Source organism: Frankliniella occidentalis, unplaced genomic scaffold (genome assembly GCF_000697945.3).
Source record: "Frankliniella occidentalis isolate FOCC.00 unplaced genomic scaffold, Focc_3.1 Scaffold118, whole genome shotgun sequence".
Taxonomy (NCBI): domain Eukaryota; kingdom Metazoa; phylum Arthropoda; class Insecta; order Thysanoptera; family Thripidae; genus Frankliniella; species Frankliniella occidentalis.
The window spans coordinates 270,402-294,381 of NW_026267246.1; the positions used below are offsets into that span (position 1 = coordinate 270,402).

The 23,980-nt window shown below is 43.9% G+C and overlaps 4 protein-coding genes across 7 annotated transcripts; 1 reads left to right on the top strand and 3 right to left on the bottom strand.

Moving 5' to 3' along the window:
- The first annotated feature begins 497 nt into the window (after positions 1-497).
- On the top strand, positions 498-7,189 carry LOC113210698 (14-3-3 protein epsilon). 2 transcript variants are annotated; one of them, XM_026428802.2, is made up of 6 exons: positions 498-666; positions 2,961-3,160; positions 3,231-3,337; positions 3,418-3,555; positions 3,653-3,888; positions 4,573-7,189. In XM_026428802.2, the coding sequence occupies exons 1-6, from the start codon at positions 603-605 to the stop codon at positions 4,626-4,628; spliced, it is 801 nt and encodes a 266-aa protein (XP_026284587.1). In that variant the 5' UTR covers positions 498-602; the 3' UTR covers positions 4,629-7,189. The 2 variants fall into 2 exon arrangements, with proteins under 2 accessions (XP_026284587.1, XP_026284588.1); XM_026428803.2 differs by having other exon boundaries at positions 3,653-3,858.
- Positions 6,387-12,630, bottom strand: LOC113210697 (GPI ethanolamine phosphate transferase 2). 2 transcript variants are annotated; one of them, XM_026428800.2, is made up of 14 exons: positions 12,114-12,630; positions 11,846-12,035; positions 11,549-11,758; positions 11,276-11,464; positions 11,044-11,195; positions 10,746-10,963; positions 10,461-10,651; positions 10,123-10,365; positions 9,881-10,041; positions 9,620-9,795; positions 9,388-9,538; positions 8,654-8,915; positions 8,324-8,496; positions 6,387-8,246 (listed from the first exon to the last, which is right to left on the bottom strand). In XM_026428800.2, the coding sequence occupies exons 1-14, from the start codon at positions 12,299-12,301 to the stop codon at positions 8,033-8,035; spliced, it is 2,718 nt and encodes a 905-aa protein (XP_026284585.1). In that variant the 5' UTR covers positions 12,302-12,630; the 3' UTR covers positions 6,387-8,032. The 2 variants fall into 2 exon arrangements, with proteins under 2 accessions (XP_026284585.1, XP_026284586.1); XM_026428801.2 differs by having other exon boundaries at positions 11,846-11,914; positions 12,114-12,256.
- A 141-nt stretch (positions 12,631-12,771) lies between these two features.
- LOC113210678 (sodium/potassium-transporting ATPase subunit beta-2) lies at positions 12,772-18,634 on the bottom strand. Its single transcript, XM_026428782.2, has 7 exons — positions 18,294-18,634; positions 15,597-15,737; positions 15,404-15,523; positions 15,146-15,327; positions 14,958-15,068; positions 14,700-14,871; positions 12,772-14,614 (listed from the first exon to the last, which is right to left on the bottom strand). The coding sequence occupies exons 1-7, from the start codon at positions 18,439-18,441 to the stop codon at positions 14,511-14,513; spliced, it is 978 nt and encodes a 325-aa protein (XP_026284567.1). The 5' UTR covers positions 18,442-18,634; the 3' UTR covers positions 12,772-14,510.
- A 423-nt stretch (positions 18,635-19,057) lies between these two features.
- Positions 19,058-22,990, bottom strand: LOC113210677 (sodium/potassium-transporting ATPase subunit beta-2). 2 transcript variants are annotated; one of them, XM_026428780.2, is made up of 8 exons: positions 22,831-22,990; positions 21,912-22,014; positions 21,691-21,831; positions 21,488-21,607; positions 21,112-21,293; positions 20,879-20,989; positions 20,475-20,646; positions 19,058-19,945 (listed from the first exon to the last, which is right to left on the bottom strand). In XM_026428780.2, exons 2-8 carry the CDS (start codon positions 22,012-22,014, stop codon positions 19,842-19,844), a joined length of 933 nt encoding a protein of 310 aa, XP_026284565.1. In that variant the 5' UTR covers positions 22,831-22,990; the 3' UTR covers positions 19,058-19,841. The 2 variants fall into 2 exon arrangements, with proteins under 2 accessions (XP_026284565.1, XP_026284566.1); XM_026428781.2 differs by lacking the exon at positions 22,831-22,990 and adding an exon at positions 22,165-22,235.
- Between the last annotated feature and the right edge of the window lie 990 nt (positions 22,991-23,980).

The window sequence follows — 23,980 nt, forward strand, 5'->3', positions numbered from 1 at the left end:
AAAGTGTTCCCTTCTGTCTTTCCTTGCGAAAGATGGCCTATTCATTTTGATCCTGTAGGCAATAGTGCCTAAGAAGCAATTTTATTTTATATTATATGTATTGTTTTATACATAAAACGGGAAGTATTTCATTTATCTTGTGAACGCATCGCGTACATCCGTCGCATTTGCGTACATGACATGAATGACGTGTGTGTGTGTGTGTGACTGTGACAGAGAGGTGCATGACGGTATTCATCTCATTCACAGCTCGTCCACCAGAGGTCAGCACTTCCCTGCACGAAGTGCGACTCACGTTTCAAAGAAACGGGTTCTTTCCCAGACTTATGGTTTATGGAATAAATTCAGAAGGAAAATATGTATGCTGTTCGCCAGAATTATTTTTAGAGGCGAATTTCCATTGTTGTTGTGCAATAATATAAAATCTTCAACGTTTCCGCAGTTACAACGAGCCGTGACGTAAGACTCGTCGCTGCGCGCACGTAGACACTTTGTACGCGAAAGTCACGGGACTACTTTCAGTGTTGGCGGGCGCGGCCATCTTAGATAATAGTGTATTTTGTCCTCTTGTGCATCGAGTCCAAAATCCCTATTCATCCACCATGTCGGAAAGGGAGGATAATGTGTACAAGGCTAAATTGGCTGAACAGGCCGAAAGATACGATGGTACGTTAATATTCCTTCAAGATTTTGTATATGTGCGTTGTAATGCCGTAGTGAAAATTGCCGACTTGGCCGAGGGGCCTAGGAGGCTCTTGGGGTCCCTTCCGTCAGAATGTCGATATTGATAAAACCTCAATTTTGAGCCTAAGCTGCGTATCTAATGTTTTCCTTACCGTCGGCTGGGCTTTTTGTTGCCGAAAATTCATTTGCATCCCCTTACGCTCGGCTAATAATTGTTTTTGCTAGTGTGCCCGTATCACCGAGCGGAGGTTGGGATCAGGCTAAGATCGATGCGTCACCAGGTGTTGAAATGCGAATATACATGTTTTCCCGGGCATTTTGTCCTCGTTACTCACGAAAATTCGATACATTTCGCACTGTTAACTCATTTTCTTCCAGTCTTAACCTCGTCTCGATTTTTGGCACACTCAGAGATGTCCAATGTTTAAGGCTATATCACGTTTCGGCACCGCTGGCCGAAACGGAAAGCTTCTGACCTTGATATTATAACCTGACTTGTTTTAAGTCCACGAGCAACTTATCCTCTGAATTTGAACAGTTTCATGAAGGGTGGTGACACCTGAAAGTCTCATCCATGTTTGCTCTAATTATCACATTGACAGGTCAACTTTCCCCCACCCCCTGTCCATCTTAACATTAAAGTTCTGAAACCTAATCAGTACTTTTTGGTTTGTCAGATCACATTTTTACCTGAAATATTATTAGTTATTGTGCAAACTATCAAAAGGTCTTGCTCATTGAGAATCCTTTTGGTTTCATTACTCGTGTAACTGAGCTGGAGAATGACACTGCCAAGGAACTGTTTGAAATTTCTACATATTACGAATTGGTTTGTCCTTCCTGTGTTTTAAATTGTACCTTCATCTTACCCCAAACCCTTATGTCCTTAATCTGGTGCCCAGCTATGGGTATAGATGTGAAGCATCAGTTCGGTCAACTTTTTACCCATCATGCGATGGATTCCCTGTAAGACTGGTTTCTTCATCCCCACACGCTTCTTGTTGAATTAATAGTTTTCACTGTACTTTCTGTTTTCAATTTGTGTTGAAGCATGGAAGTTGGGTACAAGTAGCCAGCTCATCATTCCTTTCTTGCTCTTGATCTGTCCAACTATTCAGACGTCTAACTTGGGGCCCTAGAGAGCTGAGCTGAAGCACTTGAAGCAGGTGTCCAGGGATGGGATTCTATGGTTGATAGAAGAGAAGCCTTTTCTCAGTCATGTTCAGTCCCTACCCTTCTTGTTAGTCTTTATCAGATTCCACCACTATCTGTCAGGTCGTGTCACATCTTTGTTGTAATCATCTCCCGATAGCGTCGCAGCTTGGTTGAATCTCTCCATTTCCCTTTCCCGATAAGTCCTTCGAGGCAAAGTGCTGCCTAGGTGTGCCGTGCCGGGTACTTGTGCTGGCGTCGCGTCGGTCGCAAGACGCGGGGCACAAGTGCGGCACTCAGGACGGGCGCACCGTGCGTCAAATTCATTTGCACGCGGGCATTTGTTTCCTTTTGTTTTCCCTGTTATGCTCTGGACGGGAAATGGGCAATGGATTGTGGCCAAATTCATTTGAACTTTAAGTGAGGTTAGGCCGGAGGGAGGGGCAGGGGCTAACAGTTGGTTACGCGTTGGCTTACGCTCCCCCCCCCCCTCTTCCCCTTTCGCCTCCGCTCCCCTCCCCTCCACTCACCCCGCCCACTTGCCCCTCTTCCCTTCCCACCCGATTCCGCAGTGTATTGATCTGTGCCCCTCCCTACATCCTCTTCCCCTTCAAGCCCTTCCGCGCGTCTCATTCGTTCTTTTCTCTCATTATTACAACAATGAGTACTGTTGTTTTTACTTGCCTTATAAATTTAATAACGACGATACTCGACGCTTCCGCACTCCCGAAACGGTGCTTTCCTCTTTGCTGTCTTCAATTTAAACATGACATTTCTAGAAACTTCCTACCCCCTCCCCCTTTCCCCCTCCTTCTTTTCGGCTCCCGCTGATCACCGTTCAGGTTGTGAACCGCGGTTCTGCGCAGACAAATATTAATAAAATACAGAAACCTCCCAATTTTCTTCCACTGCCACTGACAAAATAAGCAGCCCCCTTCAGAGCTTTTCTCAACTACACATGGGGGAAAAATGTAGAAACTTATTTAATGGCAATACCCTCTCCTGTTGAGAATAGGTTTGCTCTTAAATTGTCTGTTCATGCTTGTCATACAAGCTTCTGAACTAGTCTAATTTACTTGAACAGTTGTCACGGTGTCCTGAGTCCCAAAATTTATTTATTTCAGAAATGGTTGACGCCATGAAGAAGGTGGCCTCCCTTGATGTGGAGCTCACTGTTGAGGAGCGCAACCTCCTCTCAGTGGCATACAAGAATGTTATCGGTGCCCGACGAGCCTCCTGGAGGATAATCAGTTCAATTGAGCAGAAGGAGGAAAACAAGGGTGCTGAAGACAAACTGGAGATGATTAAAACTTACCGCTCACAGGTTGGTTATTCCTCTTTATTGCAAGTCCAGTTTGGATGGAGTTTAGTTCTAATTGCTTTGATATTTTCAGGTGGAGAAGGAGCTTCGTGATATCTGCTCAGACATTCTTGGTGTGCTTGACAAGCATTTAATTCCTTGTGCCTCAACTGGTGAATCCAAAGTCTTCTACTACAAAATGTCAGTAGCTATTTTGTCAACTTCTTTTTACCCTCTAACTATAATTCCAATATTTAATTATGCTATGTTTTGCCTCATAGGAAGGGAGATTACCACCGATATTTGGCGGAGTTCGCTGTAGGCAATGACAGGAAAGAAGCTGCTGAAAATTCATTAGTTGCATACAAAGCAGCTAGTGACATTGCAATGGTTGAACTTCCACCTACACACCCAATTAGGTAAGCATCTCAACAGTTGATTTAGTATGTAATTACTTAATGATCTGCCTTTTGGGGGGGTACATATTTTTATTTCATAATTTTTTTTTCCTTTTAGACTGGGATTGGCCCTCAATTTCTCGGTGTTCTACTATGAAATCCTCAATTCTCCTGACCGAGCATGTCGCTTGGCTAAGGCAGCATTTGATGATGCAATTGCTGAGTTGGACACATTATCAGAGGAGAGTTACAAGGACTCAACCCTTATCATGCAGCTGCTCAGAGACAACCTTACCTTGTGGACCTCAGACATGCAGGGAGATGGTGAGCAACCCACAGAGGAATCAGCCCAATGTACGGTTTGACTTCAGATGGATTGCTATCATGCTGTGTCACATTTTTTCTTTATTTCTGCAATTCAGTTCTATTGATCAGTCCTATGTGTTTCATAAGTTCAGCTGTTTTATTTTTGTTCAAATTTTTATGTAGTTTGTCTGTTTTGGCTAAAATTATGCTTATTGCAGTTTTAGGGCCCAAACCAAAGAACATTTTGTAAATTCTCATCCCTGGATTATTGGGACAGCTCTTTGTTCTTTCTGGCTTTAACATTTGTAGAGTTGAAAAAAAAAATGTTCTTGCTTTGCTGCTTTGCTCTGGAACTGGCTCTCTTCTATTTTTTCCCTTCAGCCTAGGATCCTTGTGGATGCATGGACTGATCATTCTTTCTGCATTCTGATTTTAATTTATTAATGTTTGGGTGAAAGAAACTTAACTTACCTAACTTACCTGCTTTCTTTTTAATTTGTTTCTAACTTGATTGTACTAGTGTTGAGACCTAGCATGAAAGTTTCTATCTTCTGCTCAGTTGAAGTTAAACTGTTCTGGTATTCCTTCTATGTATTGCATGTTTCTCAGGCTTCATTTGTTGCTCTTTATGATCTGTAGTTACTTTAATTTCATGCCGAAGCCTAACATTAAGTATTTTTTGTACTTTACTATCTGTATGAATTAACAAGCATCTTCTCCCTTGCCTTGCAGGTGAAACTGAAACTAAGGAACAACTGCAGGATGTTGAAGATCAGGACGTGTCATAATTCTGTGACTGAACACACAAATCGAACAAGCGTTTAAAATGAAGCACGTAACATCATCTTGTGTGTATGACTTAAGTGGAATGTGGTAGAACTAGTGACTACCATATTGTGCGCCTGTGGTCTGTGTGAAACGTATTACCGCCATCAAGCCCAGCTTTGAAGGGCTTCGGAAGGACTTGGACTTCTTTATTATTTTGTTTTCCCGGGAGGGGGTTGTAACTGTCTGCCAATATTCGACTCAAATTCCAACTTCAATCCTAGGGGCTGTCATTGCCGGACTTGGGTATTTGTGCTGTTAATTTGATTTTAATTTAGGCTTTTAAAAATTATGGTGGCTTTCAGCAGTGTGAAATTCAAACCTCAATTTTGTATTTATTAAATAAATAAATTAAACAAACTCAAATTTAATTTTATGGGCCATTTATTAATAAATATACTAAGCTGAGGCCTTCTGAGAAGAAAGAAGAATCTGGGAAGTTGCATTGGTTTTCTGTGGGAATGGCATGCTGGGCTTATGTGTCTGTATCCTTAGCATAAGTTTCCTGGAAGCATAAACTGCTCCAGTTGCTCTTCCTTTTCAGGAGACTTCTGTTTGTTTTCATTATGCCCTATGTATTTGAGGTCTTTTGTTGAGCTAATGTGCAATCTGTTGGAAAATGAATGATAAATGAGTGGATCAAGTTTTTTCTGCAATGCAGACAGTTCAAGTATCCCCTTATTTGGAGTTGGTCCATTCTGTGATATAATTTGCTAAAAGTGAGATTTTAAAAAATTATTTTAAATGGTGTCTCATCTCATGACATTGCTTCACATGCATTTATTTTGATCAAGTGGTGGCCCTCTCAGTTTCTGTAATCTGTCTTTGTCACATATTTTAACACAATAGTCTTCTTGTGTGATATTGGTAAGCTCTTAAGGAGGGTAGAGTGATAATTTCAGTCAAACAATTTGGTCTGAAATTGTCACATTAGGGTGAGGTTTAAAGAGTTCTATCTGTATGCAACATTGAAGCCCCCTTTCTGGTAAAACTTAAGAAAATAATGAAATTGTACTTACGGCATCTAAATTTTAAAAATGAAAGTATATGTACTCTGGTAGTCTCTGAAGTTGTTACTCTCACCGGCCTATACTTTTGAACTCAAAACATAAAATAAAATTGTTAAGGGGGCTTTAAGAATCAATGGGGTCATGTGGGCTTTCAAAAATGTTCCATTATATGCTTTCAATAAGTTATGCTACAGACTCCAGACATTAAGTTTTATATTAAATGACTTGTAGAGCGCTCTACCCTCCTTATTTATGCTTTTCTTCCACTTTGTTAGCTCCAAGTCCAGCAAAATAAAAAGAATGGAGTCGCTTAAAAGAATCTTTTTCCTGTTGAATTCCAGGAGTAATTTAGGATGGCCTGACTTTTTCTTCGCTTATTGGATTCTAGTTGATTCTCTTCGAGAATGAATCATTCCATCACATTTACTGTGAAGTATTACAGATGCTGCCCACCCCACTCTACCTCACCCTACCTCTCCCTTCCCTACTTTTCCCCTTTTCCCTTGTTTACCTTATCTCCCATTTAGAATGTGGGGTTTGTAATGAATCATAATTATTTATTGGTACTTAAAGCCAGCAACCCAGTTAAGATTGACTTATTATTTGGCCGAAGCCAGTACAATCTGACTTACCTGGTAGTTAAGCTGTAATCTGTAGAGGTTAGTTCTGTAATGCACCTTTGTGAAACCTAAGTCTCCTATCAATTGGAACTTTTATCTTTTTTTTTTTTCTTTTTTCAAATGGTCTGCATTTTCAATCTTGGCGCCGTTTCATAGGAGGTGTTGTTTGGTTCTCTTGTGCAAGTGCTGGCCGTTCCTCCTGGCCTGGCACAAGAAATGATATTGGCATGTTGAAAGTAGCTTGAGAAAATCAAATTAAAATTAACTTGACATTGAAGTGTGATAGGCATGCTATAAGCATGTTTTGGTACACATTTCCTGTACTCATTTCCACTTTTTCAACCTTGTAGCATTTTCAATCTCAGCTATTAGATTTTCTTAGCACAGTGTGGCGTGCTCATGCAGGAAGCCTCTGTTGTTGGCTACTAAGCAACAGCACAATCCCGGAGTAGCTGGGAACAGGCTCTTTGTGTGTGAGCCCTACAATACGGAATCATGCGCCTCTTTGTTACCATCTGATAAATAAATTGTGTCCAGTGTTCTTGTAGTCTGGTTATTATTGATCTCAAGGTTTCCTTCGTTGCTTTCTTGCATTTAATGTCGGTGAATTTTTGAAATTATCCTGCTCATTATGTACATGCAAGTTTTCCATGAAGGAATTCTACCACTGGTTGAGGTAGCCTCTGGACCAGACCAATGTAAATTAGCTCCAATTGTGTGGAAGTAAAACTGGGGCTATCATCCAAGTGCTTTTGTGAAGTAAGCTGTCGCATTTGCCCTCATCAAAGTTTGTTTTGCTCTGAACCATAAATTTATTCATAACAAAATAAACCATGTAATTGTTCTGTGTTTTTAACTTTTCTAAAGAATAAAATTATCTTCTTTCCTGTGAAATGACTCGTTTCTAAATTAAAAGAAAACTATCGTCTGTAGTGCTGTAAGTGGTTAGATTAAGTACAATTTCTTACGATAATCTACTTCAGATGATGGACATTGACACTTTCCTATCCATGGATTTCTACACTCCAGTAATCGGTAATTACTAACCGGCACGATGAGAAATTTCCCTCCCCCTCCCCAAGTCATTTCCGAAGTGCATCTACTGTGCTGCTCCCTACGTCAGGGTTTCAGGCATTCTTAATTTACCAACTTTAAGTAATGAGTGTAATTATTAAAGTATTAAATTGTCAACAAATTTAGTGTATAATCTCACTTTCTGACCAACCTGCTGTAGAGAATTAACTGTAGATTGCTTATTGTTAATTTACAGAAAATGGCACAGAGCATTACATCCTCGATTTCATCACATTTCAGTGCATAGGATAATCCCTAAATTTGTATGAAAGAGGGGCTTGTCGAATTATTATGTGCAACTTGGGGATCCAGCATTTCACTTGAACCTGCCTTTAAATTTTACCTACAATTTTTGAACTGGAATGTTAGATGTTTCTTTAGAGCTGCTTTATGTAAAATTGAACCAACTGACTTTGTCCTCTTTGTTAAGACATGTATGACTTCAATGTAGAAAAATACAAATCTGACCTTTACATATTCAGTCTTGATTATTTTGAATATTTTGTCCAGGGTAAATGTTAAGGTAAACTATTGCTTGTGTTCTGCAAATTTAACAATTGGTTTGATAAATTTGAATCCAGCAATCCATGATTTTATATTAAATTTGTTTCATATAAAGTCAACCAGGTACATAGCACAAAAAATTGCATATAATTTATTATCTTATTCTTTATCACAGAACAAAAGTAGAACACACCCTACCGCTATAAGTTTAAATGAAATCACAGAATGAACAGCCTCATACAAAAGCTTTGGAGCAAAAACAGACCATATGAATAAATGGTGTCGTTGCAGAGTAACTATGATGCAGTATGCACACAAGGGAAGCAAACGATGCAGGAAACATACATGCAAAGTGGAAATGATATCTTGTTTCCTAAAACAGAAGACTGCCATTAGGTGAAAATTTCAACATGAATGCATATATGCTGGGCACTAGGCTTTGTAATTTACCTTTGAATAAAATCAGTCTGACTAGTTGACCTCAAGAAAAGGAGCAATGTACTTAAAACAGGGAAACAATACGTGTGAATAAATATAAGGAGCCCTGCTCCAAAAATATTTTGATAGTCAGCTCCAATGTAGCCGGCAGCAACATTTATAGTGGATAAACTGTTGGAGTTACCCTAGAAGAATGTAAATATTATGTTAGAATATTAGATTAGACCCTTGGAGCACATATAGTTCTTAGAATGCTTGCAAAACATTTACAGAACAGAAAAAAACTGGTGCTACAGCTACAAGGGGGTAAGATTTTAATTTTTACCACTTTTAAAAATTTACCTGATAAAAGAAAGCTACATTGCCCAGCCATAGAAGGGCAAGACAACAGTCCACAGTTTTCTTCATAACAGATGAAATGAACAAACTGGAGAGTGTGAAGTAGGGAATGAGGATGACATTGCAAGGTCTGAACAGTAATGCACTGGCAAGAGTCCATACAGAAATCAAACCCTTGATAATTTGTACTTGCGAAGGCTTCCTGAGTGATTTGAGAAGCAACAAACCATTTATCAGCCAGAAGAGCTGCACTATTCGTACACCTCTGTAACAAGGACAAACTTGTGAACACTGACCCCAAACAACAATCAAATAAAAACAGAATACCCATCCCATCAGGTAAAAGGCAGAATCTCCCGTCACTTTAAATAGATCAACTGCATAGTGTGTAGGCAATTGCCTTTGCACACCTGCATACATGCTATAGTATTACTGTAGTACTTTTTTTTTTTTTTTTTTTTTTTTTTTTTTTTTTTTTTTAAACCGGAACCTCCCGACCTTCTCCCTAGGGATCATTAGGCCTTTTGGGGTGATAAGTTGTAATTGTTTTGATTAGATGGTAATGGTATTACTGGTCATGGTCATGGTCATGGTCATGGTATTACTGTAGTACTGCTGAACTATGGTATTACTGTAGTACTGCTGAACTATGGTATTACTGTAGTACTGATGTGCTATGGTATTACTGTAGTATTACTATCAAAGCGCCCGGGCTCACGTACAACTACTTAGCATACCTTGGATCACCAAGAATAAAGGAAAGTGACAAATCACCAACTGTACTCCGGTAAAGGAATACACACAAAATAGCAAGAAAATGGAGAACTTTGTCAGAAGTTTTGTTCAAGCATTTTAACCGATGCAAACTAAACCACACTGCAACCAAACCTGGAAGGTGGAAATGAAAAAGTTGTAAGTCAGCATTCGGCAGTAACGACTGGTATTATAGCAAATTAAGCAAAACATTACCAAAACTAAAAACGTAAGACAGGATGACTTTATTATCAGTCATTTCTAGCCAATCAGCTATGTCAGGGAGAGAAGCCCACTTGTCCCCTGTCTGATTTAGTTTACGAAGAATACGATGACCCAACATGATACTAAATAGTTGAAATTGATGAAAACTGAACTTTGGGTCAGAAAAGCTGCAAAACAATTCGTTTTAAATTTGTTGAATAATTTATAGAACTGTAATAGTTTTTGTAGGAAGGATAGCTTAAAATGTCCTACCTTGATGAAAAGAATAAAATTAACATAAATGTGATCCATAGAAAATACCAGGTCTGATGCTCCTCTTCTATGAGGCTTGATGCACTCAAACTAATAGTGTGCAAAAGAGATCCCACTATCAAAAAAGTTGTTGTTACTGAGATATTTCTGAATTTCTTTACCTGTGCATTAGATTTAAAAGTTAAAAAGGAAAAATGATATGAGCCCCAACACTGAAAAAGCACACATTTTAAAAACTTTACCTGACATGTATTAAACCAAACACACAATATCCAACAATGCAGTCCAATGAAAAATAGAGAGAGGGTAGCAAAAATCAAATATGCTACACTGATAGGAAACAAAGAACTACATATGCAACTGAACAGTATGCAAAAAGCAAATAAACCTATACCAGTGGTAAAAATGCCAGATGTTTCTCCCCTTGACTTGAGAAAAATGTCTTTTCTTTTTACTATTACAGAATATAATAAAGATAGTAAAACCTGTAGATAGAAAAAGATAAAAACATTTTAACAGACCTGGAAGAACTCTAATAAATCATGATACAAAAGTAAGTAAACAAAAAAAAAAATTAAACCTGAATAAATGTGAAGCATCCAATGCCTAATGAAAACATGTCAAACGTAACTAAAGTCTTCACTAATAATGAGCTCATTTGTTGAGTTGCATTGGTATACAAAGTTTTGGCAAGATCTCTTTGGGTGTTTGACTTACTCTTCAGCCAAGACACGTGAGCCTCTTTTGCTCGGAGGAACATGTTAAAGCAATCTGTTGGAGAATGAGGTGGAGTTGAAAAGAAATAACTTACACTTAAGTTTTTACATCCCAATGGGGCTAAGGAAAAAATTAAGGTTCTTTATACCTTTTGAGGTGCCATCTGGATCAGCCAAGATGAATTGACTTGATACCTGCTGAGCATTATAACCCAGACCAAATAAAAATTGCTCATCAGTAAGTCTTTTGAGAGCAGATGGTATCAAGACTCCAAGACTTAACTTAGGAATTGGTAGACCTAGAAGAACAGCAAGTGTGGCTGTGACATCAATCTGGGACACTTCTGGTCTCGTAAAATTTGAATTTCTTAAAAAGAATTATTCAGGAATTTTAAAAAGAATTGTAAAATACTGGTAGTAATGCACTGTTTAAACAGGTTTGCTTACTCTGAAATGGAATAATTAAGAGCCACATTTTCAATCACAATCAGAGAAACAAGGATTTCCCCTAGGGTAGCTCCACCGTGACTACCTAAGTCATGCATTCCATGGTCTCCCACAATAACCAAATATGACGGTTCTTCGGGGTGTTCATAATCCTAGATTATAAAATACAAAAATTACACGTGAATAGATAAGATAGATAGATAACAAAAGTGAAAAGCAATTCAATGCGCACCCACTGCTGAAGACTTTCATGAATCTCTCTTATAGCTTCATCCATCTCTCTTAATTTAAACGGTACTAGGGGACTACTTGGTCCAGCTAGATGCCCTATATGGTCTAGACCAAGATAATGTAAGATGAGAATATCCCAATCACCTTTTTTCATTTCAGGAGCAATATGTCGAGTAACATTTGTGTCAACCTTTTAAAGATAACACCTCAGTAAAACAAAACATCGAAAAACTAAATATTAAGATCACTTACTGTTTAATGTGAACAAAATTACCTCACTATAGTCTGATACAAAAAATGATGTAGTTCCTTCCTTTCGCAGAAATTTTTCAGGGAATAGATGAAGCCATACTTCATCGCCATAAAATACTACTTTCAAGCCATTTTCAACAGCTTGGTGAACTAAGTTATCCTCTGTGACCTGATCATTACCCAGATTTAAAATAACATCAACATAGTTTGGAACTGTCCCTGTCATAAGTGCCTTCAATGGGAAAAATATGAAATCAAATTAAAATCAGCAATATCAGATAAATGTAGATAAGATATATAGCAAATTTAATATTACTACCTTTATTCTGGGCATGGTTGCTGTAGGAGGATGGCAACGGGCTGTTAGGAGAGAAGCTTTCCTTGATTTCTGTAATTCAAATAGATAAGGCATATGCTCTGGATTGTCCAAGAAGTCCCAACGAAATGCATCAATCAGTACAAATACAAAGCGGCCACTCCTTCTTCGATATAAAACTTCATTGTCAATACTGTTACCAAAAATTGAGTGCTTTAAGAAATCATATGGACCAGAAAATAAACACCAAAAAGAAAGAAATTCTACAAACCTAAAATTCAAAATTGTTGATGGAATGTCATTTTTAACAGCAAATTCTCCAACGACAGTTTTCATGGGGAAGAAGCCATGTAAGAAAATGTATAACGAAAACAAAACAGAACATATCCAGAAAATGGTAAGATTTGCTTGAAGTGGATATCTACTGCCCCGATAACTAATGTCATTCCACTCTTTCATGATGAATTTGAGAGGCAGTCAGAACACACAATAGTTCAGAACTTTACAGGTTATGTTTTTCTGTTATCAAATTTCAAATCCACCCCCATTTTTGTGAGTTGTGGAATTTTTCATACACAGTGCTTCCGGCGGATCACCCGCTTACCCGCTTGATTCAAAGAGCGAGTGTGGTGACTGCATACCTCCCTCAGATAGGGTACGATGCAAGCTTATTTCTCAAGATGCAAGAGCTTGAGAGAGGTGAGACCCTTTCTCGCAAAAGACAACTTTATGTTGCTGGTTGGAGTTGAGGGTATACATTCATGAAGTTCTCATTCGTGTCGTTGAGGCTTCGTGAGTGTGTGAGGGCATGTGTGAATGTGTGGGATCAGCGCTGATTTTGCAACCGCATAAAAAACTAACTCATTTTCGGCGCACTTTAATGCATTCGGCGCTACTGGCGAATTGGGATAAAAATGGAAACATGTAACTCAGTAGCACAAAAACTCCAATTTTATTTCAGTTCAAAGTCAATCTGTAAAACCAAAGTGTACTTATTATTCTTGGTTCTACTTGCACACATACCAGACAGCACATACAAGTAGCTCTCTTTCTGAGATAAGCAAATCAAGTAAATTACTAGATTAAATAATTCCAAGCCATTTCATAGAAAATACCACTTAGCTTGAGTAGAATGGGTTGGCTCAGTCAAAAGGAAGAGTTTACTTAGGCCATCTACCATGTGATATTTGAAAAGTTAGCTTATATTTCATTTATCTGAGATTCCGTGATATGACCATCTAAAATTAATGCCACTAATACTGCTTACTGCATGAAAAAAAATACAAAAATGCCTAGCACAAATCAACAAATAATGACACACATCGTAAGACAAATACATTATTAAAAGTTACGTGAAAAAAAGAACAGAGATCTATGCTATGTATCCACTAAAGTAATTGGTTCGTCAAGCAATTTGGTCAAAACATACTCATAATGGATTTAAAAAGGTAGAAAAATTAGCAGGTTACTCTTAGGACAAGAGGCAAACACTGCAATAACAGATTCAGTAACACGATAATCTCAATGGACAGAGCATACCTTGTTCAGCATAATTTTGAGAAATAGTAAAAAAATTATACTGATAACATACTTATGGAATATGACTGACAATATCCAAAATACCAAGTACAAAAGTAATGGTACTATACACTAAAACTGACGATGCATTTTAAAAAAGTAAAAAAAAATGAAACAATTATCAATACAGAATTAAAATATTTTACCAGATCTGCTGTGTAATAGATGTCTATCAACAAAGAGTTGAAATTTTTTCTAAATGGCAGACTGAGATTTTATGAAAATAAAACAATGCACAAAAAAGATAACAGCTAAAATTATCACATTCATTTCACAAAAGTTACAGATTAAGTGTAGGAATGTTAAAGGTTGCTTTGATTTAAAAAGTTTAGTATCAATCAAAATGGATTTCAACTAAATGACAACATATTGTCTGTAATGAAATAAATACAAAAATTTAAGCTCTAATGATCTACTGTGTACTAACAATTCAAGTCTCTGGAAGAGGAGAGTTTAGTCCCTCTGAAAGCAATGAGAAAGAAAGGAATAAGGGGGAGGCAAGGGGATGAACAAGATAATTAAGTATATCCTCCAAAAAATTTAAAACACATCTTCAAAAAAGATGCAAGTACAAAATCCGCATGCATATCAAAAGATATGAGAGAAAATAATCACTGCTAAGTTACACTTCAGTTATGGCAGTGCATCTTACAATGTGGAAGGTTTTTAATAAAAACTGTTCATGGGTAAAATCAAGCACCATGATAAAATGTATAGACAAAAGATGAGCAAATATTGCCAAGTAATACAAAAAAGACTTCATAGATCGGTAATAAAATTGCTTAACACGTTGAGTTCCACGTGACCACATGTATGGTCACAATAACACGCGATTCATACCCCCTCTGGGACTCAACGTGTTAATGTAAGAGTTGGGGTATTTATCATGCAGTTACTGTTGGATGGATATGCCGACTAACGCAGGCTCAAACAGAGGGCATCAGTATTTTGAAGAATAAACACACTAGTCTAGTATGGGAATATCAGTGAAACTTTACAGCTTCAGAACTTTGTCTTCCCAGGACACAGATCTCAGGAAAAATAAATGAGATCCATACAACACCTGGCACATCAGTTTGTCCTGCCACCTCTAATCAATCAGCAGCTCAAAATGCACTGAGCCTAGTTTATCTCTGCGATCATGTTTGATGTTGCGTGCCCATGCTTTGCACTCTATTTGCATAAGAACGCCAGCTAAATATAAAGAAATAATAAAAGTATTAATGAAAGAATTAAAACTACAAATCTTACTAAGAATATATAGAAGTTTAACACTTACTCCTTGGTTTCTCAAAATGGATTGCCATTATTGGACTCAAATAGCCCTCAGAGTTTTCATATGGGTAAAAGTATCCAGGGAACCCTCTCAAACCTGGTATATATCTTATTGGACCAATATGTTCAACATCAGCAGGATTTTCACCTTCACAGCTGACCCATACGGTATTCAGCTGTAACACAAATAATACAGATATGGTATTTTTGAAAACAGGGTTTAGTAGACATTTATATGACTATTATTATCTGTTAGCTATACCCTCAGAGTGCTGTTTCGTCCTACTTCCCAGATGTGTTGTTTAAGATCTCTTGGCATCTTCTCAGGCAAATTATTAGTATCATTGTAAAACTCTGGAACCCAACCATAAATCTAAAAGAAAAAGAGATGGACATTGAAATTGCTGCATCTAAAATTTAAACAAACTTCAAAGAGGGTAGGAATATTACCTTGTTAAGCTTCAGGAAAATACAAGGTGCAGATTTATGATAGTTAAAATTATTTTCTGAAGTACATGGTGACCAATTCTTTACATCAACATCGCACACCTGTCCCTTTCCTGGAGGCCTGTCATAGTCACAGTTGTAGATGTTCTGACCACGACCAGGAGTCAGACCAGGTTTCCTGTACACTGTTGAGCACCACAAATGAATTACAACTGTATTCAAATAAATTAACTGAATACCATGAAGAAAGACAGTACACACCTTGCAAAAACTCAACAAGCGAGTCTTTCCAATATCTGTAGTTTTCTGCATCAGTGCCTCGGTAAGTAATGAGCGTACTTTCAACGTTAATAAATGGAGGCATAGGACGGAATCCAAGACCTTCAAGCAGAAGAAATATATAGAATAACTCCACATGGTAAACACATTTCACAAAAAATGTACAATTCAATACCTGGGTTAGTTCCAATTAATGATCCCTCTGTTTGCCATTTGGGTATACGAGGATCCAGAGTTTGGTAAAATACCCATAACATTATGGCAAAGAGAGTTGCCAGTACAGAGTAGAAAATGACGTAAAAAAGGATGATTTTTCCTGCAACCAACCAAAAAAGTTAAGAATATAATGACAGAATCAATTTTCTTGTGTACAAAGGTCATTAATCTTGGTGCGTCCATCCCCCCACCCCCATGCACAGATCAAATTGCCAGACACTCTCCGAAGAAGACCTAGTTTATTTTAATGCTTGTGAGTTCCAGTGCCAAATAAGGAGGGAAGAAAAGCATTAGAAGTGTAAATTTCTGCTTGGTATTGGACAGAGCAGGACAGTCGACACGAGTCTTCCCTGTACATAGGTGTCTGAAATATAATATATATATGTAAAGTGGGTTTTGTGTAAGGGGGGGGGGCATGCAAGTAACCTGCAGGTCATGGTGATCGGGTTGGAGAGGTTGGTGGGTTGGCTTCTCCCCCTGGAGAAATGCTACCCAAACCCAACCCACCGCATCGCACACCCACCCTCCCTCCATCTCTCCCTTGCCATCCCTCGTCTTTCCACCCCGTTCCGTCCGCTGGGGTGGGGGTGGAGACACAGAGTAGGGGTGTAGCGGGCCAGTGCTCGCTCCCGGCCTGCTCGGTCTGGCTCAAACCGGATCCCTCCGGATCTGGACCCCGTCGTGCAGCAGCAGCAGCAGCAGCAGCAGCCCCTGGAAGCGAGGCGCGGGGCCGTCCTGGCACCCTCACTGCCTCCGTCGAGTACTTCATGTATGCCGTCGACAGTAGAACTCCCCGGGGGCGCTTCCCTGCAAAACGTTAGGGATGCAGCCCCGTAGACCCTATTTGGGCTCAGACTCCGCCGCAGCAGGACAATATATTCCCGAGCCTCTTCATGCTCTCGCTGATGCAAGCACTGGCCGTGCGGTGCGGCGTGGCGGGGCGAGGACAGGGTTGCGAAACGCGATCAGTCCGCCGATGGCCTTGGAGACGCTGGCGGCGTCCTTGGCGGGGCGTGGGCTCCTTGCCGGGACGCTTGTGAGAAGCAGGCCTCACCCTCCATCAGCAGCACAGAGACCCCTCCCTCCCTCTCCCACGAGCCTCGCTAACAAACAACCCTTGAGTAAACTGAACAGAACAGGGCGGCAGGGGCGTGGTCGGCAGAGCCGCCCAAGGGTTCAGAGCTCCACAGGCGGTCGTCGTGGTCCGCGAAAACAAAACCACAGGTGGAAGGTATTAAGTTCTGGTCTATTTTCTGTTAGCATAAGGACCTTGCTGTGCAGATAGGATGGTCAAAAAATTAAATAATTGAAGTCTAAGGGACCTTGCAGTCCAGCCGTCTTCGTGTTTCTAGTGATGTGACGTTAGGAATCGGGGGAGCGGCGGCCGCGCGGGGATGGAGATGGGGATGAGGTTGGGGGTGGGTGGCGCTTGGAGCCAACGGCCCGCACAGCCAGTGAGTGTGTCTGCCACCCCTTGTTGAACGTCCCAGCCCAGTAGAGGGGGTGAGGGTTGGCGCTATGGGCTACCGTCGCGGCGGTCTCCCTTCGTCTTACGCCCCCCCCCCCTTCTGCTCTTCTCACCCCTTCTTTCCATCCCTATTTTAGCCTCAGCCCCCTTTTCTCCAACTATTAGCCCCCACCCCCTTCCTCAGACCAGAAGGCAGATGACCTGCATGGGTGCCTCGCCAAAGCCAGAGGACTTAGGCTGCTTCCCTTTTCGTTCAGTTTCTAGTAATGTATAAAAGTAGGGACTGGGGTAAGCAGTGAGGTCAAGTACCCCTGCCTCCTACCCCATGGGTGTGTGTGAGTGAGGGGGAGAGAGGAAGGGGAGGGGAATGAGGGGTAGTTAAAACTCTACCCATTCAAACCAACACTATTAATCCCACTCCCTTCATGAAACTAAAGGGAGGACAGACATGACTGGAATGTGCTCTAAATGAAGCTGAAGAAAGTGCCTCAAAGTGGAGGAACTGGAAGAAAATTTGTGAAAATTGTGGATTAACTGAAAGAAACACGCACTACAACTGTGGCAAAATTATTTTACCCAAAACATTCTAAGGTAATTTTAGCATTTGGCTAAGACAATAACGGTCAGGTCACATTTTTCTAACAGTGCAGGCTCCGTATACAAAACTAATTAACATGTTGAGTACAGGGTTACACATAAGACTGCCCCTGAGACTCAGCATGTAAATTTTTACAAGTGTAGTAAATATTGATACAAAGAAACTATTCAGAAACTATTCATTTGATTAAATTACATACAATATCAATATTTACCCGTAACAACATAATTCAGGATGAATGTATCCAGGAATATAGTTCAACCCAGGGCCGTGGCAGCCGCCAAGTTTATTCTTATCGGAGAACCCAGCTGGCATTCTACACTGCCCTTGAAGTTTAGTTTGAAAGCACAAGCAGCTAGCCGCACCCGTCTGACCGTCCCGCCCATAGCTTCGGCGGCCGCCCGTACAGGTTAGGGGGCGCAGGTGCGCATCAAAACATACAGGTGTCAAAAGCCTCAGGTGCCACCGGGTGTGTTGGCCGTCTCGCGGTCGGCAGCGTACGCCATTAAGGGGCTCGGTTCCTCCTCGGAAGGTAAAACGAGTACGTCAAGTACCAGGTAGCAGGTACTCGAGTACTACCCACTACTCACCCCAACTCAAGCCCGTCCGGCCCATAACTGTGCCCTCCTCCTTGTTGTAGAAGAATTCCTTCCATCGCTGCAGGGCAGGTATTTCGGCGGGTTTCAAGAAGCCCTGGAACTCCTGGACGGAGTCCTCCTGCTCCAGCTTGGTCTGCATGTTGACGGTGACCACACCCACTCCACTACGGTGCACTCGGCACTCGGTAGCGCGGCCGCGGCAACCTCTCACGACGCTGTTGCTGGTGCTCCGCTCCTCGCCGACTCCAACCGTCCGGCCGACTCCACGCGACCCTATCGCGTAGGTGCCAGATCCACGCTCCGCGCTGCGGCTGCGGCTCGCTGCCCCTGCTGCCCCCCACCCCTCTCCCGTCCGCGCGCCGGGAGTAGAGTGGAGTGGGGGTGGGTGGCGGCGGCGGGGCGCGGGGTGGCGGGGCGTCCCGCGGCCTTCCCTCTCTCTCTCGCACGCGCGCCACCGCGCACCTGAGACCCAAGAGCAACAAGGACAGGCATACGGTCGCGGTGCGGCGCGGCCGCGGCGGGCGCTCGGGGCGAGTCTCGCGACGCTGGGCCGGTGGCGCTTCAACGGCCGCGATGTAAACTTCAGTGTGTCACTCAGTCACGGTGCAGCGCGACCTCTCGGTACTAGAGGTACTCGGTGCTTGAGGTAGCTGCAGTTGACCCTCCAGGTGACACCCGCTGGACTGGAGTGGAGACACCCCAGTGTCATTCCGAGTCCAGGTCCGAGGTTGGAACAAAATACTACACTGCACCGCTATCACAAGATTGTCCCAATGATTTATTCAAGAGTACAAGAAGTACAATTCATACCCATATTTACACTAAGTTAATTATAAATTTTGATAACAGAACAAACATGAACAAAAACGTCAAGTAAGATTCGTTTGCAGTTTTCCCGTATGTTCTAAGGTGTTCTATTAGCTTGATTTTTAAGAGGCACCTTTCTATGGAGAAATTTTTAATCTTAATTTCATTGAATCAATTTACCATCAGGGTTGGTCCATGTCTTTATTATAGTCTCTGTCGAGACTTTTCGAGACGTATTTATCATCGGTAAGTATAGCCAAATTTTAAAAAGGACGGAAAAAGGGAAAGCTGGAGAAGTACCGTTGAATTTAAAATAACAACATAAAAACGGTACGCATCCGAACGTGCCTTATAGAACACACGCTACCTGTTTCAGGGCGAAGGAAAACGTTTTGCATGTTTGGCGCCTCGACGCGGGGATGTCCCCACACATCTCGGCCGACACCATGGCTCCACAGCTGCACCTTGGCTGGCGCCAGTCGCGCAAGCTTTTGCGCTGCCGGGGGGCCGAGGGGTGGGCCGAAGAAGGGCGGTGAGGGCTCGGGGGTGGAGAGATCTGCTGCAGCGCTCCTCCCGCCTGCGTCACACCTGCTGCGCTGGACAGCAGGCGGGATCCGCGGGAGAGTCCACGAGGGTTCGAGGCAGTGATAGAAAAGGGACTTCTCGCGCGGCAGGAGGGGCGGGCGGGTGCAGGCGGTCCGACACGGACGGACGACCTCTGGACACGGACGCCTAGTCGATCATCAGCTCGAAGTGCACCGACCCGACGCGCTCCTTGCGGTCGAAGCCGATGTTCTTGGCCCACGCTTTGCACTCGATCTGAATCAGGACTCCCGCTGTTTGAATCAGAGATAAAGCACGTCATCATTGTGGTGCTCCGGAAAATACGAGGCGGCTGATTCACGCAGCGCACTTTCGTAGTTATACTGTGCCGCATGCACGGGTGCGGGTGGGTTTGCCAATCCTCTCTGCCCACGGCTCCGGGTGGCCCCGTGCGAGTAGGCAACATACCCGAACGCGTACGTGCGGAACAGTACCAGGTGGCTGATTCACGCCGCGCACTTGCGTAGTTATACTGCCCCGCATGCACGAGTGCAGGAGGCGGATTGCCTACCCGCACGGGGCCATAAGGAGCCGTGCGTTGCGAGCATAGGCAAACCAGCCCGCACGCGTGCATGCGGTACAGTATAACTACGAAAGTGCGCGGCGTGAATCAGCCACCTGGTACGACTACTAAAGTGCGCGGCGTGAGTCAGCCACCTAATATTCACAAAATAACATGCAAAAAAATCAAACTTTTGAAAATGATGTTTTCAAAAATGTTGAGATCAGACGCCAACGACGCCTTTTTGCCGTGCGACTTACTTCTCGGCCGCTCGAAGTGCACGGCGATGAGGGGGCTGAGGTAGCCCTCGGTGTTCTCGTACGGGTAGAAGTAGCCGGGGAAGCCGCGGTGAGGCGGCAGGTACTTGACGGGCCCGATGTTCTCCAAGTCCGCCGGATTCTCTCCCCCGCAGCTCACCCATATCGTGTTGAGCTACAAATGTCGCAAACCGGAGGTTACTTTAGAGTTGTAATTCTAATAGAGTTGCGTATACATCTCGATTCACGCATGCGGTGCAGTATAGTATAACAATTGTGCGGGTTGAATAGCCACCTGGTATGATTAGTGCAAAACGAGATGGAAAACCAAAAGGTGGCCGTGACTCAAGTCGCCCTCGAATCATGGGTCGGCCACGGCCGACCACCAAAACACGGCGAGTACTTACCCTCCGGCTGTTATTGCGACCCATCATGTCGATGTGGGCTTTCAGATCCTTCGGCATGGCGGCCGGAAGGTTGCGGGTGTCATTGTAGTACTCCGGCACCCAGCCGTAGATCTGAAAACAACGCCGAGGAAAAAATATTAAAAATAATGTATACAACAGTGTTTATCTTTGTGGTTTTTTGGTTGAATTCATTTCAAAGTCTGACACACATGCGCGTGTGGTCATGAGCTTACTTTGTTGAGCTTAAGGAAGATGCAGGGGCCAGACTTGTGGTAGTTGAAATTGTTTTCCTGGGTGCACGGCGCCCAGTTCTTCACGTCCACGTCGCACACCTGCCCCTTGCCTGGTGGCCTATCGTAGTCACAGTTGTAGATGTTCTGTCCGCGACCCGGCGTGAGTCCAGGCTTCCTGTAAACTGCACAAACCGTGTCAGTCGGTACGAACAACGCTCCCCGGCGCCCGCGAACGACAAAGGGCGTACATTTTGTCGAAAAGAGTATAGCTTACTTCGACAATAGAGTCGACGCCGAGGGCGAAGCACAAGTGTCAATAATAAAATTTTGCACCCAGTTCAAAGGGTGTCATAGGCAAGACTTCGTTTTAGCTTACCTTCCAAGAATTCAACAAGCGAGTTCCTCCACAGCTTGTAGTTCTCCGGGTCTGAGCCCCTGTACCAGATGAGCGTGCTGTCTACGTTGGAGGTGGGGGGTAAAGGCCGGAATCCCATCCCTGCGGGCGACAGCCTCGTCAAACACTTCACAATAAGATGGATCTCGAAACATTGCTTAATGCTTGTTTGAGAATATTCTTGCCTGGGTTAGTGCCGATCAGTGAGCCAGTCAGCTGCCAACGGGGTATCCTCGGGTCCAGAGTCTGGAAGAATACCCACAGCATGATGGCGAACATGGACGCCAACACCGCGTAGAAACTGGCGTAGAATAGACCAATCTTGGCTGTAAAAAGTGAAATAGATTGAGACCTTTGTTCATTTTTGTCGTTGTTGATTATGATTCGCAATAAAATGGTAACTCACCCCAGCTTGAGCCTGTTCTGCCGAACACACGGCCCGACGGCCCGTCGTACAGGAACGACTGGAACATCTCCCATTTCGTACGATGGGGTGGTTTGAAGTACATCTGACCAAACAAACAAAGCACAGGGGATATCATTTTGCTGGACTGGATACCGAGGAGTCAACGACGCACTCGTCTCTCGCCCGTGCACACAAGCACACGCACAGACACACAGACACACGCACACACACACATTCACACGCACACACGCACATCGGGCTGCCGGAACTGGGGCGTCTTGGCGGTGATGACGACGACGGCGTCCTCCTCAGCACCACTCTGACCTCACCCGCCCGCGACTGCCGACTGTCGCCCATCCTGGCCCGCGCCGGCCCCTCCGCCTGGAGCCTGCCCGCCGAGGGCTGAGACCCGCTGGAGCCGGATGGAACCAGTGCAAGACCAGGGGTTGGGGGCTCTCACGCAGCCCGCGGAGCCCGCGTCTATAGAGCTGAGAAGTCCCCGCACGGCGCGGCGGGCACCTCGCACCAGGCCTGCACCAGGCGCGCCCGCCCACCGGCCGTAGGCTGCCGGCGCGGGCGGGCTGCATGCGGCCGGCCTACCCGCCGGGCGCCCAGGCACCCCACCCCTACCCACTGGAGTGGAGCGGTCTTCGACGCGAGACCACAGGTCGCGAGGTATGGTGGGTCCCCGAGAAAACCCTCTTCTTCGTGCTGAAGGTCGCCGATATGAACTCCACACACGACCTTGCCGTGGACACCGATGTTGGGTTGCGTGGATGAGGGGGACCCGTGGCGAGCTCCCGGCGACGTGAAGGTCACCGTTTTCCTGGGGCCTGCACACTTGGCCGGTGGCGGGTAGTGCCCAGGACGACGGGGTGCCTCGGGGGGGTTGATCCGTTCCTGACCCTGCGGTACTCACGGTGGAGCTTGCGGTGCCGTCCGCCACGGGTCCAGCGCTGTCTCTGCCCGCACACTGAGCGCAGGACCCCGCCAGGACCGGGGCGGGACAGGATGGGGCCGCGGACTGCTCATGGCCTATGGCGTGGCGTGGCGTGGCCTGTGCCCCGATGTGCCAGCCTCATCATGGCAGTGGCACAGCACAGCCCTCCCCGCCCCTCGCCACCGCCAGGCAGCTGCCGCAGCTGCAGGGCTGACCTTGCCCCGCCCCGCCGCCCGGGGCGCGGGCGGGCTCACCGGGGCAGGAGTCCTCGGCGTCCTGGACTGATAGCCAGGCGGCAGCCAGCACACCGGTGAGGGGGCGGCCCTGTCCGGATCTAGGACAACTCGCGCATACTCCCGTCCCGGTTTTCATCCCCCACGAGAACGCCATTCAAAAGCCAAGTCACCCACAATTTCCTCAACTGCTTGCCAATTGAGCTGGATGTGCTATTGAGCTGGATGTCCCTCGGGATATGAAGAACAACAAGCTTCTGGTATAAATTTCAGCCAAAAGATGATGAATTAGCGAAAAGGCGAGTCTCGAATTTTCTTCCAAAAATGGAATCAGAGCAAAAAGCCTACGGGTGGGCAAAAACTTTTGGGCTTCAAAATTAAAGGAGGCCTTTGGCTCGGTCTTGGGTTTTCTCCTGTACAAGGCACAACCGTGGGGGCGAGTTAACGTGTAACAGGGGCGAGTTCTCCGTCACACACAGAGAGTGAACCATTTAGTTATTGATTCGACTAAATCAGGGTCGTAGGAAGCAAAAGGAAAATTTAGTTTATGAAACCAACTACAATTTAGCACCTTCGTTTTTAACAATTTTTAACTAAATTTGGTCAAGTCTATCAAAACTAAGGTAATTTGATTTTTTTTTCAGCACGATTAAAATCTAGTCCACAGATCCAAAATTTAGTCGGTTTTGAAATTGGTCACCCGGACCAAACGGTTCTCAATGGGTGCACACCGGATTCAGACGTAGGCTCTTCTAAGAGTCGACCCGCACGCAGCTGGTGAGGGAAGTGATTGGGATGGGGGGAAGGGCACGTACTCGAACCCGCGAATCACTATTCCGCCTGCGCTAGCATGGCGAGCGCAAGACGGGAAGAAGGAAAGTGGGGGCGGGGCGGGG